The sequence below is a fragment of the Neovison vison genome, chromosome 5, assembly GCF_020171115.1.
Source record: "Neovison vison isolate M4711 chromosome 5, ASM_NN_V1, whole genome shotgun sequence".
Lineage (NCBI taxonomy): Eukaryota > Metazoa > Chordata > Mammalia > Carnivora > Mustelidae > Neogale > Neogale vison.
Genome location: NC_058095.1, coordinates 155,551,228 through 155,566,558, shown reverse-complemented (window position 1 = coordinate 155,566,558; position 15,331 = coordinate 155,551,228). Strand labels below are relative to the sequence as shown.

At 47.1% G+C, this 15,331-nt stretch overlaps 1 protein-coding gene across 1 annotated transcript in view; it reads right to left on the bottom strand.

Annotated features, from left to right (window-relative positions):
• The window catches only part of UBAC2 (UBA domain containing 2), a 178,117-nt gene that overhangs the window by 10,992 nt on the left and 151,794 nt on the right, over positions 1–15,331 (bottom strand). The window contains exon 8 of the mRNA XM_044250026.1: positions 3,544–3,666. Coding sequence (XP_044105961.1) covers positions 3,544–3,666 — 123 coding nt within the window. The remainder of the gene's footprint in view (positions 1–3,543; positions 3,667–15,331) is intronic.

Here is a 15,331-nt window from a genome sequence, read left to right as displayed (position 1 = left end):
CGGAGAAGAAAGAACACATCTAACGAAATGACAGACTGATGGCCATGTTCAGGATAATCGAGAAACACAAGAAACAAGGTTTAGAAAATTACTGAATAAGGAAGCATATGTTAACAACAGCCTCTGATGTATTTACATCTCTTCACACCAGAGCAAGGAAGTAAATGCTGTTGAAACGGATCCTGACAACGTGTTAACCTGTTGTCCTTCTGGAAGGATCAAGGAGAGTGATTCATCAGAACACCCTGAAGACTTCAATCACACACATTCTCCTGATTGCCGTGTTTTGACATTTTTGTTTCAAAGTACAACACGAAGAACGGTCTCACCTTTAAATACCTCATACCCTCAACGGCTGCTCTGTGAGGAATGTGACTTGTGGTTCTGGCAAGTAAACAGTAAGAGAACAGAATTCTACCTTTTACCTGAACTGAAGAGTAGCAGCTTATTTTTTAATTTGTTACCATCAATATCTTACAAAAGGCTGAATTATTGGGTTGTTTTCCTATCCATGGGAATACCATTTTTCTAGAAATTCTCTACTGGGGGAGGAAGAGAATGGACTCCTTCCTCCACCTCTCAGGCCCGAGGAGCTACTGAAACGATCAGCCTGAGTGAGAAGCTGTGAGATTATGGAAAAGCTGGATCGATTCATCAGGCACAGTCAGCTCGTTTCTTTCCAAGGCGTTTACGGGGGCCTCATCCAGGGTGGCAGCGGGTGCCCTGGGTCTGAGGGACCTTGGCATAGTCTGGGGACAGAGGAGGTGACAGCCTGGACGTTGTGACCAGCTACAAAATGCTGCCCTTTATTTGTCTGATAAGAAAGCAACATGCGGGGGCGCCTGGGTGGCTCAGTGGGTTAAAGCCTCTGCCTTCGGCTCAGGTCATGATTCCAGGGTCCTGCGACTGAGCCCCACATCGGGCTCTCTGCTCAGCAGGGAGACTGCTTCCTCCTCTCTCTCTCTCTCTCTCTGCCTGCCCCTCTGCTACTTGTGATCTGTCAAATAAATAAATAAAATCTTAAAAAAAAAAAAAAAAGCAACACGTGCAGAAGGAAATTTAGAAGTGTTGTTCCTGCAATACCCTGAACTACTTTCACAGATGTTTTTAACTTTCTAGTTTGAAATAATTCAAACTTACGGAGAAATTTCAAGAACAACAGAAAGAGCCCAATTACTCTTCATTCAGATCACCATTACTCTGCCGCAGCCGCTTTCCGTCTCTACAACAGGTGGGATGAAGCCGCGCACACCATGCCCCTTTACCCCTTGGTACCCGGAGGTGTACTTTCCAGTAAGAATATTCTCTTTCCTAACCTCAGTCCGCAGAGATGCCATGTCCTTGACACTTAACGTCGATACACGAGTATGGTCTAATCCACAGTGCGGCTGCATGGACGGACTCTCACCATGTCCCTTCACCAAGAACGTTTCCCGGTACAGAGCTCAGCTCGGAATCATGCCTGACGTGTCGTTAATAGGCCCGTTAGGCTCTAATCTGGAACAGCTATGACCTTAGTACTGTTGAAGAACACGGGTCAGGTATTTTACATAATATCCTTCAAATCAGGTTTATCTGCTCTTTCTTTATGATCGAAGTTTTGGGATTTTCTCTTGTAACACGTAACTGATGTGTCCCTTCAGGGCACGCCCACAATTTGTCTTGGGTCCATTACTGGTCTCCTGATTCTGATAACTTCGCTAAGCTGGTGTCTGATTTCTCCACTGTACAGTTAACTGTTTTCCTCTGGTAAGTAATAAGCAACTTGTGGGGAGATACTTTGAGATTATACAAACAGCCTGCTCTTCTTCGTGTACTGATGATTCGTACTGATTTTTTGCTCTGATAGTTGCAAAACTATGATTTTCTACTACCGTCCATCATCCCTTATTACATTCCTTTTCCTGTGTGTGTGTGTGTGTATCCATATATTTCCTCATATCAGGATGAACTCATAGATTCCCCCCATCCAGTAGATTATATTAAGTACCATCCTTATTTATTTTTAAAGGATTTATTTATTTTTTAGAGAGAGAGAAAGACAGCGTGTGGGGGGTAAGTGGAGAGGCAGAGGGAGAGGAAGAGGGAGAGACATTCTCTCTTCTTTTTTTAAGATTGTATTTATTTATTTGACAGAGAGAGACAGCAAGAGAGGGAACAGAAGCAGGGGGAGTGGGAGAGGGAGAAACAGGCTTCCTGCTGAGCAGGGAGCCCAATGCAGGGTTTAATCCCAGGACCCTCAGATCATGACCTGAGACAGAGGCAGACACTTAATGACTGAGCCATCCAGGCACCGCAGGGATAGACAGTCTTAAACAGACTCTGTGCTTAGCGGAAAGCCTGATGTGGGGCTCGATCTCATAACCCTAGGATCATGACCTGAGCCAAAACCAAAAGTTGCTTAACCGACTGTACTAGCTAGGCGCCCCTGTCCTTACGTATTTTGATACCCAAATCTTATGTGCCCAATTTGGTCAGTGGGACCCCCTCATGCTGACCCTGGTGTCCTGGGGGCCTGTTCCCTTGGTTCTGGAGCACGTCCTTAATTCCTTGCACGGTGGTCCAGGTCCTCTGTTTCCTTCACAACCCTGGGCCTGCAATCCACCATTTCATTTCTCTAGAGGCTCACTTCTGTCCGTGGGCCAACATATTTAGAAACTAGATCTGGGCACTACGTGTGGTCAGTGCTAATGGGATGGCATTGCTTCTGATCGCTTTAGGTTGACAGACTAAGACACATGTATGCCCACACACACATACACACACACAGACTTAGTAAATCATGAGTTTATGCTGATACCTCTAATTCCAACCCAACCTCATGGTTCTTCCTTGCTCTCTGCTGTTCTGAATTTGTATTTTCCTTCTACAGTAAGATCAACCTATTTCCTCACTTGCTCAAATCTACAATAAATACAACATAATTTCAGAACTGCTGTACTCATACTACTGTGAACATAACCCTAGAAAGAGCTTTAGATGTCTTTGCAATTCTTTTTTTACTTTAGACTGAGGGTATATTATGTTCAAAAGTCACTAAAATTAATTTTTCTCTGTCTCCTATGATTATGTTATTTATTTAAAATATAGTTGGGTTATTTATTTGTTGCTTTTTAGTTTATGGTTGTCCCTATTGTTGATTTGCTTTTTGAATATGTAAAACATAAACCTGATTCCTAAGTCAAAATCATACAAAATCCATACCCAGAGAAGCACCACTCCTTCTCTGTCCTGTCTTGTTCTCTCCTAGCCCTTAGAGAGAAAAAACGTTGTAGTTTCCGGTATGTATAAAGTATTATAGATTTCAAAATAAGTGATCACAATTTTTTTTTTTCAAATCACACCTTCCTCAAACTTGTAATTCCCACAGTAGCCAATAAAGGCCCAAGTGTCTATCACTGTTATCCTTAGCAGCTTAACTGTCATCTTTACATGCTCATATTTATATGTATTTATATGCTTGATGCCTTTCAAGTCTCGTTCAGCAAAACGGCTTCAAGTGGGAAACAGAGGTTTCAGGGAAGGACCGGTGTTACTGATTACCTGTTCCTCAGAAACCTCGAGAGGAGGAGATGCTTGCTGCTCGGACCGCCGACCGTCCTGATAGTTTACATTCCGTCGCTGACGTAAAGGAGGGAAGAGACGATTCCAGTTGATTATTCCTCCCTAAAAACAGACCAGTACACGTTGATGAGACACAGAAGGAGAAACGGCTGAATGCCTGGCAGGGCTTTCTCTTGCAATGAAGTCATACCCATAGGTTGGGACAATATCATACTGCTCTGCTGACCACAAGCGATCCAAAGGCTGGAGCGTCACGCGGCCCCCCCGGCCGACAGGGGGACGCTGGCAGCCTGCGGGAGGAGCCCGCAGAGAAAGAAGGTAATGGCACTGCCAGAGGTATCTGTGCAACTTGGCTCTGGAAGACAACGGAGGACACACACAGATGTTCTAACCTTAGCCCCACGGACCCCCGTCCCACCTCCTCTGGCCCCTAGGAGCAGAGCAGGGACAGGGAAGACGACACAGAGAGAAGGCAGAGTCCCTGCTGGCCGCCAGGAACCGGGCGCCTCCACAGCGCCTCTTTAAAACGTTCCTCCTCTTCTCCTCCTCCTCCCTCCCCTCCTCCTCCCTCTCTTCCTTCTTTCAGTTAAGTAAGTTCTGAGCACGCTTACTGGAGAGTTTGCGGGTGGAGATAAAACCCAGCTGGAGCGATGGCGTACAGCATGTGAAGGCAAAGCCACACACAGTGACAAAAGGTTTGGGAGCAGGGAGGGATCAGAACCAGCCTCCTGAGTAGCTCTATGGGTGACTGAGATCGATGGCAAAGTCATTTCTTGTTTATTCTACGTCATCAATGAAGAAAAAAGCCACTATGTGAAGAAAAGTGCACACTGCACAATGCTTTTAAAAAATTCATGTTTCTAGCTATCTGCCAATATTTTAGTTTATCCTTTTAAATCTCTATTTCTAGATTTAGGGAAATTACAGACTAAGACAACATGAAATTTTTCCTATTAGAAATATCTAAAAATAGCAAACAAAATAAGAAAAACATTTCACTTGCATAGCTGAGCACAAAAGGAAGAAAGGGAGAACCCAAGGTGCCAGAAACAAGCTCTGGAAAACCAGAACAGTGAGCAAGGGTTGGGGTAAGGGGTGAGCACACCCTGCTAACATATGGCCATCTGTTCGGGTTCACGAAAGAGGTCTGACTCTCAGCTCACTACCTATAGAAAGGCACAAGCCTCAAATGGCAACACCCTCAGTGAGAGAGAAGATGAGAAAAAAATCCAAAAGGCGCGCTGAGGGAGCTTGGCCTGCCCGAGAATTCAGAAATGAGAAATCTGAGGTTGGAGTTACATAAATATGTGTTGCCAGTTTACGAAGTTACCAGTTATGAATTACCAGTTATGAAGTTACCAGTTCATTACCAGTTATGAATTGATGAAGTTACATAAATATGTATTTTCAGAGCCCATCAAAGTTACGTAAGAACTGGTTCTGGGATAGGGCTGCGCACCCCCGAGGAGCCAAGCAGAAGCAGATGTAAGGCTACACTTGAGGCCCACTCTCTCACCCTGGGATTACACGGGATTTACAGATAAAACTCCGACTGGGAGTCACTTAGAATCCAAAATTCAAAACCCACGAGGAAAAAACCCATCACAGCTGAGATTCCGTATGTGCAATAAATAGGAGGATTAGATCCCCAAGAATCCATTTACTTATTTGAGAGACAGAGCACTCCCGCAAGTGCGAGCACGGATGGGGGAGGACAGAGGGAGAAGCGGCCTCTCTGCCGAGCGGAGAGCCTGACATGGGGCTCCGTCCCAGGGCCCTGCGACCGGGACCTCAGCCGAGGCAGATGTTTAATTGACTGAGTCACCCAGGCATCCCCCGAACCTAAATTTATAACAATCTGAAAACAACTATAATTTCAGAAGTTTTAAAATGACTAAGATATAGAAGAAAGACATTAAAAAAAAAAGATATTACTAAAAAAAGATTTGAAAAAAATTAGGGAAATTAAAAAGAGAGACATTATACAAAGTTGTTTTAGACACTGGTACAAAGAAATTCAAATACGCTAGTGATAATGATACACATACATGGACGACTTCTCTATTTTGAAATGTCTCCTACCCACCCCCAACAAGCCTAAAACATCAGTAAAAACACAGACAACTTGATGGAAGAAGACGAAAAAAGAAGTATCAGGGAAGTACTAACAGAAGAAAGCTGACGCCATGTCACTATATCCCTGTCAAATAAATTAGGCCTCAAGGGCAAAACAGGGATTCCTGGAGATAAAGTCACCATGATGCGTCAGTATTATTATTACTTTTTTTTTAAAAAAGATTTTATTTATTCATCAGAGAGAGAGAGAGAGAGAGAGGGAGAGCGAGCGAGCACAGGCAGACAGAATGGCAGGCAGAGTCAGAGGGAGGAGCAGGCTCCCTGCCGAGCAAGGAGCCCCATGCGGGACTCGATCCCAGGACGCTGGGATCATGACCTGAGCCGAAGGCAGCCGCTTAACCAACTGAGCCACCCAGGCGTCCCTATTATTACTTTTTAAAAATATTTCATGTATGGGGTGCCTGGGTGGTTCAGTGGGTTAAAGCCTCTGCCTTCAGCTCGGGTCATGATCTCCTTAGGGTCCTGGGATCGAGTCCCGCATCGGGCTCTCTGCTCAACGGGGAGCCTGCTTCCTCCTCTCTCTCTCTGCCTGCCTCTCTGCCTACTTGTAATCTCTCTCTGTCAAAAAAATAAATAAAATCTTTAAAAAAAAAAAAAAAACAACCATTTTTTTGCACCAAAGACATCTCGTGATTTCTTTCTTGGCCCTTTGCCCCCAGAGCCCAACATTTCACATCAATAAACTTGAATGAAGGGGGCACCTGGGTGGCTCAGTTGGTTGGTGGCCTGCCTTTGGCTCAGGTCATGATCCTAGAGTCCCAGGACAGAGTCCCGTATTGGGCTCCTTGCTCGGCGGGGAGTCTGCTTCTCCCACTGTCTCTCTCTCATTTTCTCTCTCTCAAATAAAGTCTTTAAAAAAAAAAAACAAAACCAAAAACACTTGACTGAAGAATACTGGAAGACCTAAGTGAAAAGACTCCGCACAGTCCTCTCTGCAAAGACTCAACACCGTGGTCTGCTCAGATGCTGTCGACTTCAGTCTGCAGCAAAGACCACTGGTTGGGTCTGAATATCCATATTCCCTTTTCTCTAAAAGCAGGGTTTTTTTTGTGTGTGTGACATGTTCCTACAGTTTGCAGCCCAGCCGTGTGGACTCGATTCTGCCAACAGTACTATGTAAAGAGAGGGGCAAACGGGACTTCTGGAAGAAGATGTCAGTGGTGCCCTTCCTCTTGGGTCCTACTTCATGGGGTCCTACTTCTTCCTGGAGCTCAAGCAGCCTTCAGGGGCTGGGTGGCGGAAGCCCTGTACCCAGGACAGAACAGCAGCCAGAGAGGAGCCTGGCCTCGCCACGTCACGCCCCTGCCTCACCAGGCCGGGCCTGTCCACGTGAGCACTTCTTCCACATAAGACACAAACTTCTGCCTTTACAAACTTTGTTATTTTGTGTTTTCCGTCATATGGCGCTAAATCCAATCCTAACTGCTATAGACTCCAAATTCAAAAGTGTGTGGTTGTCTTTTTGGTGGAACTAGACAACATGAAGTTGAATTAAGGGCCCAGCTAGACATGGATATTTTGAAGAAGTACAATAAGGGAGGATTTCCGACTCCCAGCACCAGTCCTAATGGACTATTAGATGGTAGTAAGTAGAGTGGCATTAGAACCTGACACACTATGCAAAGAAACAGGAGAGAGTGTCGGGGAATCAGAAGTGGACATTAGCGCTTGGTCTATGATAAAGCAGACATTACAGGTCAGCAGGAATAGGACATACCACTTAATGAACAGCAGTGGGATAACTGGCTTATGGAAAAAGAGAAATTAAAACCTTTACTTCATACTATATGCAAAAAATATGTATTTATTTTAAAAATAAACTTAAAGATTTAGATGACACAAAGAAATGGAAAGATATTCCATGCTCATGGACTGGAAGAACAAATATTGTTAACATGTCTATAATACCCAAAGCAGTCTACAGATTTAATGCAATCTCCATCAAGCGACCAACAGCATTTTTCACAGCCAACCCTAAAATTTGTATGGAACCACAGAAGACCCTGAGTAGCCAAAACAATCTTGAAACAAACAAACAAACAAAACGGGTGGTATCATAATTCCAGACTTTAAGGTATACTACAATGTTGTAGTAAGCAAAGCAGTATGGTACTGGCACAAAGACAGAAACATAGATCAATGGAACAGAATAGAAAGCCCAGAAATGAATCAAAAATTACATGGTCGGGCGCCTGGGTGGCTCAGTGGGTTAAGCCGCTGCCTTCGGCTCAGGTCATGATCTCAGGGTCCTGGGATCGAGGCCCGCATCGGGCTCTCTGCTCAGCAGGAAGTCTGCTTCTCTCTCTCTGCCTGCCTCTCCATCTACTTGTGATTTCTCTCTGTCAAATAAATAAATAAAATCTTAAAAAAAAATTACATGGTCAATTAATCTTCACAAAGGAAGAAAGAACATACAATGGAAAAAAGACAATCTCTTCAACAAAACCGGACAACTACATGCAAAAGAATGAAACTGGGCCACTTGCATATGCCAAACACAAAAATAAACTCAAAATGGATTAAAGACCCAAATGTGTGACCTGAAACAATAAAAATCCCAGAAGAGAGCATAGGTAGTAAGTTCCCTGACATTGGCTGTAGCAAGTTTTTTTCTAGATATGTCTCCTGAGACAAGGGAAATAAAATAAAAAAATTAAGTACTGGGACTACTAAAAAAAAAAAATCTGCGTGTGAAGAAAATGATCAAAACTAAAAGATAACCTTCTGAACGGGAGAAAATATTTGCAAATGACATTTCTGATAAAGGGTTAGTATACAAAATATATAAAGAACTTACACAACTCAACACCAAAAAACAATCCAATTTTAAAAAAAAGGTCAAAGACATGAACAGACATTTCTCCAAAGAAGACATACACATGACCAACAGACACATGAAGAGATGTTCAACATCACTGATCATCAGGGAGATGCAAATCAAAACGATGATGAGGTATCACCTCATACCTGTCAGAATGGCTAGAATCAAAAACACAAGAAACAAGGGTTGGCAAGAATGTGTAGAGAAAGGAACCTTTGTGTACTGCTGGTAGGAAAGCAAATTGGTACAGCCGTTGTGGAAAATAGTACGGAGGTTCCTCAAAAAGTTAAGAGCAGAATTACCCTATGATCCAGTAATCATACCACTGGGTATTTACCCCCAAATACAAAAACCACTAATTCAAAGGGACAGATGAACCCCTATGTTCATAGCAGCATTATTTATAATAGCCAAATCTGCAGGCAGCCCGTGTCCACTCAGAGATGAATGGATAGAGCTGCGGGGTGGGTGTATGAATCAAGGGACTATCTGTATCTCTATCTCTCTATAAATGGAGTATCACTCAGCCGTAAAATAGCATGAAATCTTGCCATTTGCAACAAGGATGGAGCTAGAGTATGTTCTTTTTAAAAAGATTTTATTAATTTTATTTATTGGACAGAGAGAGTGAGAGCGAGTGTGTGAGCACAAGCAGGGGAAGTGGCAGGCGGAGGAAGAGGGAGACGCAGGCTCCCCACAGAGAAGGGCCCCAACATGGGGCTCTGGGATCATGACCTGAGCCGAAGGCAGGTGCTTAACATGGGCTTGAACTGCGCAGATCGACCTATACACAACGTTCGGATGAACACAGTACAGTTTAGGGTATTGGTGGGCTTCCAGTCAGCAACAGCCTATTAGTAATTAAGCTTTGGGGGAGTCAAAAGCGATACAGGGGTTTTTTCACTCTGCTGGCGGTCAGCGCCCCTCATCCCCACGTGTTCCCGCTCAAGTGCACAGGAACAGGTCATTCACACAAGAGGGAAGCCTGAGTCAATACAGGAAAGGAAAGATGTTCTACTCACTGGGATTAGGAAATGCAAATTAAAGCAGCAGTGGGTTATTTCTCACCCACAAGACTGGCAGAAATAAAATGCCTAACAACACCAAGTAAGGGGAAGCCGAGAAGGAAACGGAGACTCGGATTGTCAGTGAGAGTGTAGCTTGGCACAGTGTGGACAGCAACGAGTCTGGACCGAGTAAAACTGAGGCTGGTCTATGACCCAGAAATTTCACTTCCAGGCAGCTACAGGTGCCCAAGGCGGCAGTTAGGAGGGTGTTCTATGAAGCACTGATTAGGATTATCAAGCAAGAAAATGTAAAAAAAAGTAACTGTCCAGAAGTAGGGACATAAATTAATAAATGGTTCTGTCCTATAAAGGACTATTATATGAGCATCTGGAATAAAGGAACTAGATCTACTGAATAAATCTCCAAAATACAAAGCTGAACGAACACAGAAAGTCACAGGAGAATATGAATATATAAAGTCATTTACATAAATTTAAAAAATACTCAGAACAACAGGATACTATTGAAACGATTTTATGGCTATATATTGGTGGTGGTTTTGCCCCCTGGGGGGTATTCGAAAATGTCTAGAGGCACTTTGGGCAGGGTGTGGGGGGCCGGGATGGTGGAGCTGCTGTGTGGAGTGAACAGGGAAGCCGCTAGGCACCCAGCAAGGCGCAGGACAGAACCGTCCGGCCCAAAATATCCACAGCGTCTAGGCTGAGAAACTCTAACACGAAAACAGGTGCTAAACATACAAACAGGCATAGGGTTAGGCCCCCACCCACCAGCTGCAGGCCAGTGGGAAAGGCAATGAACCTTTGGTAGAAACTGTAACATTTTATTTCTTTAAAGGGAGTGAGAGGGGAAGAGCAGGCAAAGCAAAACCAAACCCCAATCCCTCTGCTCCTGTGATGGCAAAAAAGTGCTTAAAAAGCAGAAAGTTACAGGAGCTCTAGGCTCTAGGATGTTTTGACACTAACTTGCTCTCGATGCAGGTTAACTATGAGCCTCTACAAACAGGAAACGCTTCCTTTACTTTGTCTTCTTCAAAAGCAATAACCACATATTTAAAAGAGGAAAAAGGAAACAGCTTGCATTTTGATCAACCGTTTTTATAAAATATCTGTCATTAGTGGTAAAGAGATTCTTCAAATGAAATAAAATTTATCATGAAAATTTAAAAAATGACTGCTTTTCCAGTTCAGAACTGTAAACGTTCGCAACACTTTATCAAGCGGAGGCCCTGTGGACTAAACCCTACCTCTAAAGGCTTTGGCGGGTTTCAGGGCAGGCTGACGAGGCAGCGTGTACGCTGAGAAGTGTCTACACGGGGAAGCTGGGTCACAGCAGCGCCCTAGTGGCTCTCTGGGCCACTCCCAAGGGAGGGTAGAAGCAATGTTCACGTGGAGCCCATTGTCTCAGGGGAAGGCAAGACATCGGAAATGGAAAAAATCAGGAGGCAAGGTGGACTAGAATTCAGACGGGCGCAGAGCAGCATCAGCTAAAGGGCCCGGCAGGTGCAGAGTGGGCACTGAGCAGCCGAAGCACAGGGGGAAAGCTTCAGAGAGGACGGGGGCTTCACTGTATTTGAGAGGACGAGGAGACGGAGAGGAGAACCAGACACTTGTCAACCTGTTCAAAGCAGGTTTATACCTGCTTCAAGGGACAAGGCAGGGAGCACTAAGGAGTCCGGAGACAGGAGCAGTCAGGTGGAGGCAGCTGAGGGACCAAGAATAGTCTCTAGAGCCAGGTGACCTGGGTTCCCAGTCCAGCCCTGCCACTTCTGGTGCGACCTCGGGCCTTAGTCTGAGAGAAATTTCTCTGAGCCTGTTTTCTCTTCTATGAGAGTAACACCACACTTAGCTCAGAAAGACATTATGGGAAATAAATGAGTTAATACAGGGAAAGCATTTAAAAAAGAACCTGAAAACTTTTTTTAAAAAGACTTTTTATTTATTTGACAGACAGAGATCACATGTAGAAAGAGAGGCAGGTGGAGAGAGAGGAGGAAGCAGGCTCCCCTATGAGCAGAGAGCCTGATGCGGGGCTCGATCCCAGGACCCTGAGATCATGACCTGAGCTAAGGTGCTCTGCTAAGGCAGAGGCTTTAACCCACTGAGCCAGCACAGGTGCCCCAGAGCCTGAAAACTTCTAAAGCTTATTATATATATGAGCTACTGTCCCCTCCTAATGTCTGCATTATGCCTTCCAGCCTTATTTCTTGTCTTGTGAACTCGACTGTGGGGCCCGCAGGGCTGTGACGGGGCGAGAACGGTGCTCCCCACGGCCTCCCAGGGAGGCCAGCACGGCTCGAGGCTCAGGGCAGCCCGCACTCGTTCCCCAGTCACAGAGCGAGATGCAGGACAATTACGGAGTGCACACGGTGAAGGTGATGGTGGAGAACACGTAGAAGTCTCTGGAAGCACTGCCCTCTTATCTGAGAAGGGCCGGTCGCTGGAGGAGAGGCACGCTGGATCCCCAGCTGCGGCGGCTGCAAGGCCTCATCCGTGCGCGAGGCCGGAGCGTCACGCAGGCAGCTGGGCCCTCCGCTCTGCGCGGTCTGTGGCTGCCCGGGGACCCCGGCCGGGAGAGTCCGAGGGAGGCTGTGGGTTCAGTAGGGAGATGATAAGACCGTGTGATGTCTGCCTGAGGAGCAGAGGAAATGAGGCGGCACCCGTGCTAGGAATTACTAACCCTCCACAGACCAGGACTTTCCAGTATTCTCCACGTCACGGCACATACAGGAGAAGACCTATCTGCATGGCACTCGGAACAGACCACCAAAGCTGCCTGCAGCCGGCGGCCCCGTGGGCTGAGGGGACCCGTATCGCAGCCCATCTGTGACCGTGAAACGGTGGCTGGGAAGTTCTACCACAGAAAAGACCGGCCTGTTTTAGTAGCACTAGGTAAGGTAAAAGCAGCATAATTATCTGGAGTCTACTGATGTAGCTGTTAGGACCTCAGGCAGTGAAGCTGGAAAGAGAAGTTAGGTGGTGGCCTGCCTTCTAGAAGCTCACTTTGGTCTTCGAACCATTCGTTTTCCCCTTTTGCTTCTAGGTACCAGTAACACCCTTTCCTGACCCAGAGGAACACCTCAGCTCTCTGCTCGAAAGCCCGGGGCACTGGGCCTACGAACCCTCCCGGCTCTGCTCTCAGGGCCCCGCGCAGCTGTCTTCTCCTGCTCCTATCCTTGAAATTCCAAGGCCCCCTTTGGTTCTGCGCGGGGTCATTCCTCTTCTTTTCCATGTCCCGTCCCCAGGTGCTCAGGCTTTCCTAGGGCTTTAGTCACTCTGAAACCCCTACCTCCCGGTGCTGCAGCCCAGGGCTACACACCTGCCTCCTGGACACTCCCACTTGGATGTTCCAGAGACATCTAAGATGGAACACGTCTCCAACAATGTTCATCTTCAGTCCCACGTCTGTGTGTCCCCAATCCTGGGGACGGATACCAATACCCACCCACTTGCATAAGCCAGACCACTGGGCTCTGCCGACAGTAACTCCTCCGCGTCCGGGAATCGCTGCCCACCTCCCTCCACCGCACTCTCACTGCGCCGTTTCAGGCCTGCGTCAGAGGGCGGGGGCTCCACGGTGAGTTTGCTAAGATACAAATCTCACCAGGTCGCTCTTCTACTTCCCAGCCCTTCAGTGCCTCCCCACTGTCTTCCTATTAATCTTAAAATATTTATTCATTAATAATAATCACAAACTCATCACTTGCTAAGATAATATATTTTTACAAGAAAATAACAATGCTTTCAAAATATATTTTCTATGAGGGCTGATACATTCCATAAGGACACAAAAAGGATCTGTTCATGAGAAGAATCCGTTCAGCTGAAGATCTGCTGCAAATCTGTTAACAGTCTGACTTAACAGAAGACGGCTGGATTCTCGTATTTGCTTTTGTATTCAATTTGGTTGTATGTTACTTTGGCCTCTACAGTATATAAAAAAAAAATCTGGCCTCAAATAGAATACAGTTAGGAAGAAAAAAAGCGAGTACACGAAGAGTCTTCTCAACCGCAGACACGCTTCTCTGATACCACTCAGCAAGTCCCCACAGCCCTTGGGGCACGGCTGGCATTTCTCGCCATGGTTGGCCAGCGTCCTGTTCACCACTCCAATGGTCTTTCTCGACCTTCACATTCCAGACTCTTGCCCAGGAGCCTGCCCTAATCCCCCAAACGCTCCTCTCCTACGCTCGGCTCTCACGTCCTTTCCGAGGACGGCATTGCTCTGCGGGTCTGTGCCGACTGGCGGGACTCCCACGGTGGCCGCAAGCCCCACGAGGGCTGAGACTAGCCTCGTCTGTGTTTGTGCATCATCTCACATCTGCGCACTTAACGAATATTGGCGGAATGAATCAACGAACGGAGCACATAGTGGAGTTCAGTTCTACAGATTTTCATTAGCAAAGGCCTTATGGTTAGCTTTTACAGGGGAGCCCAGCAGGCTAGTAAGGGAGGTTTGGATGGAAGGGATGGGAGGGGCTAAAGCAAGGCGCCTCAGAGAGCACAGCCCGCACGGATCCACTCTTGAAGGACAAGACGCACGCTCTCGCCAGGACACAGGGGTATCCACTGTTGGGAGGTACAGAGAACCACTGCTGGGAGACTGGGGCGTGCCGGGGAAGCCACACGTAAGTGGGTACTTGCAATTCCCCACATGGCTTCCAAGTGTGGAAGCTGCAGCTCGCGGTGTAAGTAAGAATGAGCTTTGTTCCTTCGTCTATCTTCTGTGGGCCGCACACGACACGGGGCCAGGCAAGGTGGCCGCAAGCCCCACGAGGGCTGAGACTAGCCTCGTCTGTGTTTGTGCATCAGTCTCACATCTGCGCACTTAATGAATATTGGTGGAATGAATCAACGACACACACGGGAGCGACTCCTTCCCATACCCCCGAAAAGGGCTCCGCGGGGATGACAAGCCAAAGCGTCATGTGAAACCAAGTGAGAGGCCATGAAGACAAAGTCTGTGACTTCGGCTCAGGGAGGCCACCTTGGCAGACTCACAGCTGGTGCCACGCGCTACTTGTGCGGAGGGGAGGTGGACCACAGGCCACAGCCATCGGGGAAAGCTTCCTGGCAAAACTCGGAAAGAAGAAAAACCACCTCCCGCCCCCCAAAACAGGCAAACTAGCAGTCCACTCATCCCCTGGAGGAAAGAGGGGAGGGTCAACGGCGAGAATCAAGGAGCAGGGAAGCGGCCGGAGACCACAAGGGCTACACCCCTGCACCCGACCCCTGCTACCATGTCCTTCTGGGCCCCAGGCAGCAAGCGTCTTAGCAGGTGTTGGGAGAAAATAATAAGTTAGAGGGAGACTCAGTGAGCGCTTGAACAAAATCCCAGGCTACTTTCGCAGCTCTCGGTTTCACTTTTTCTTTGTGGTTTACGCTACTGACCAGTTTGGGGACTCAGACACTTCATTTCATACCCTTCTTCTCGGCAAAACTGAGAACACTTTCCACAGCAGTAAGATCAGGAACAAAACACAGGGCTTTGCTCAGTCTGGAGAGTCTCTGGCTTGGAAGCCGGAGTTCCCGCCAGGCCTGCGGCTCTCGGCCATGACTCTTCTTCCTTTCTTGCTGTGGCGAGCGGAGCTCCGGAGGCCGCGGCCTCGCTCCACTCGAGTCTTGGGCTGGGAGGGCGAGGTGCAGGGGTGCCTGCCTACGGACTGAGCTGGGGTGTCAGTGAGGGGAGGGGCACAGAGGGACCCGAAGAGGCTACCGTCAGGAGGCTTTGTGACAGCCTAGGACACAGCCCAGCGGCTGGGCTACTGCGGCAAGGAGCACCGTG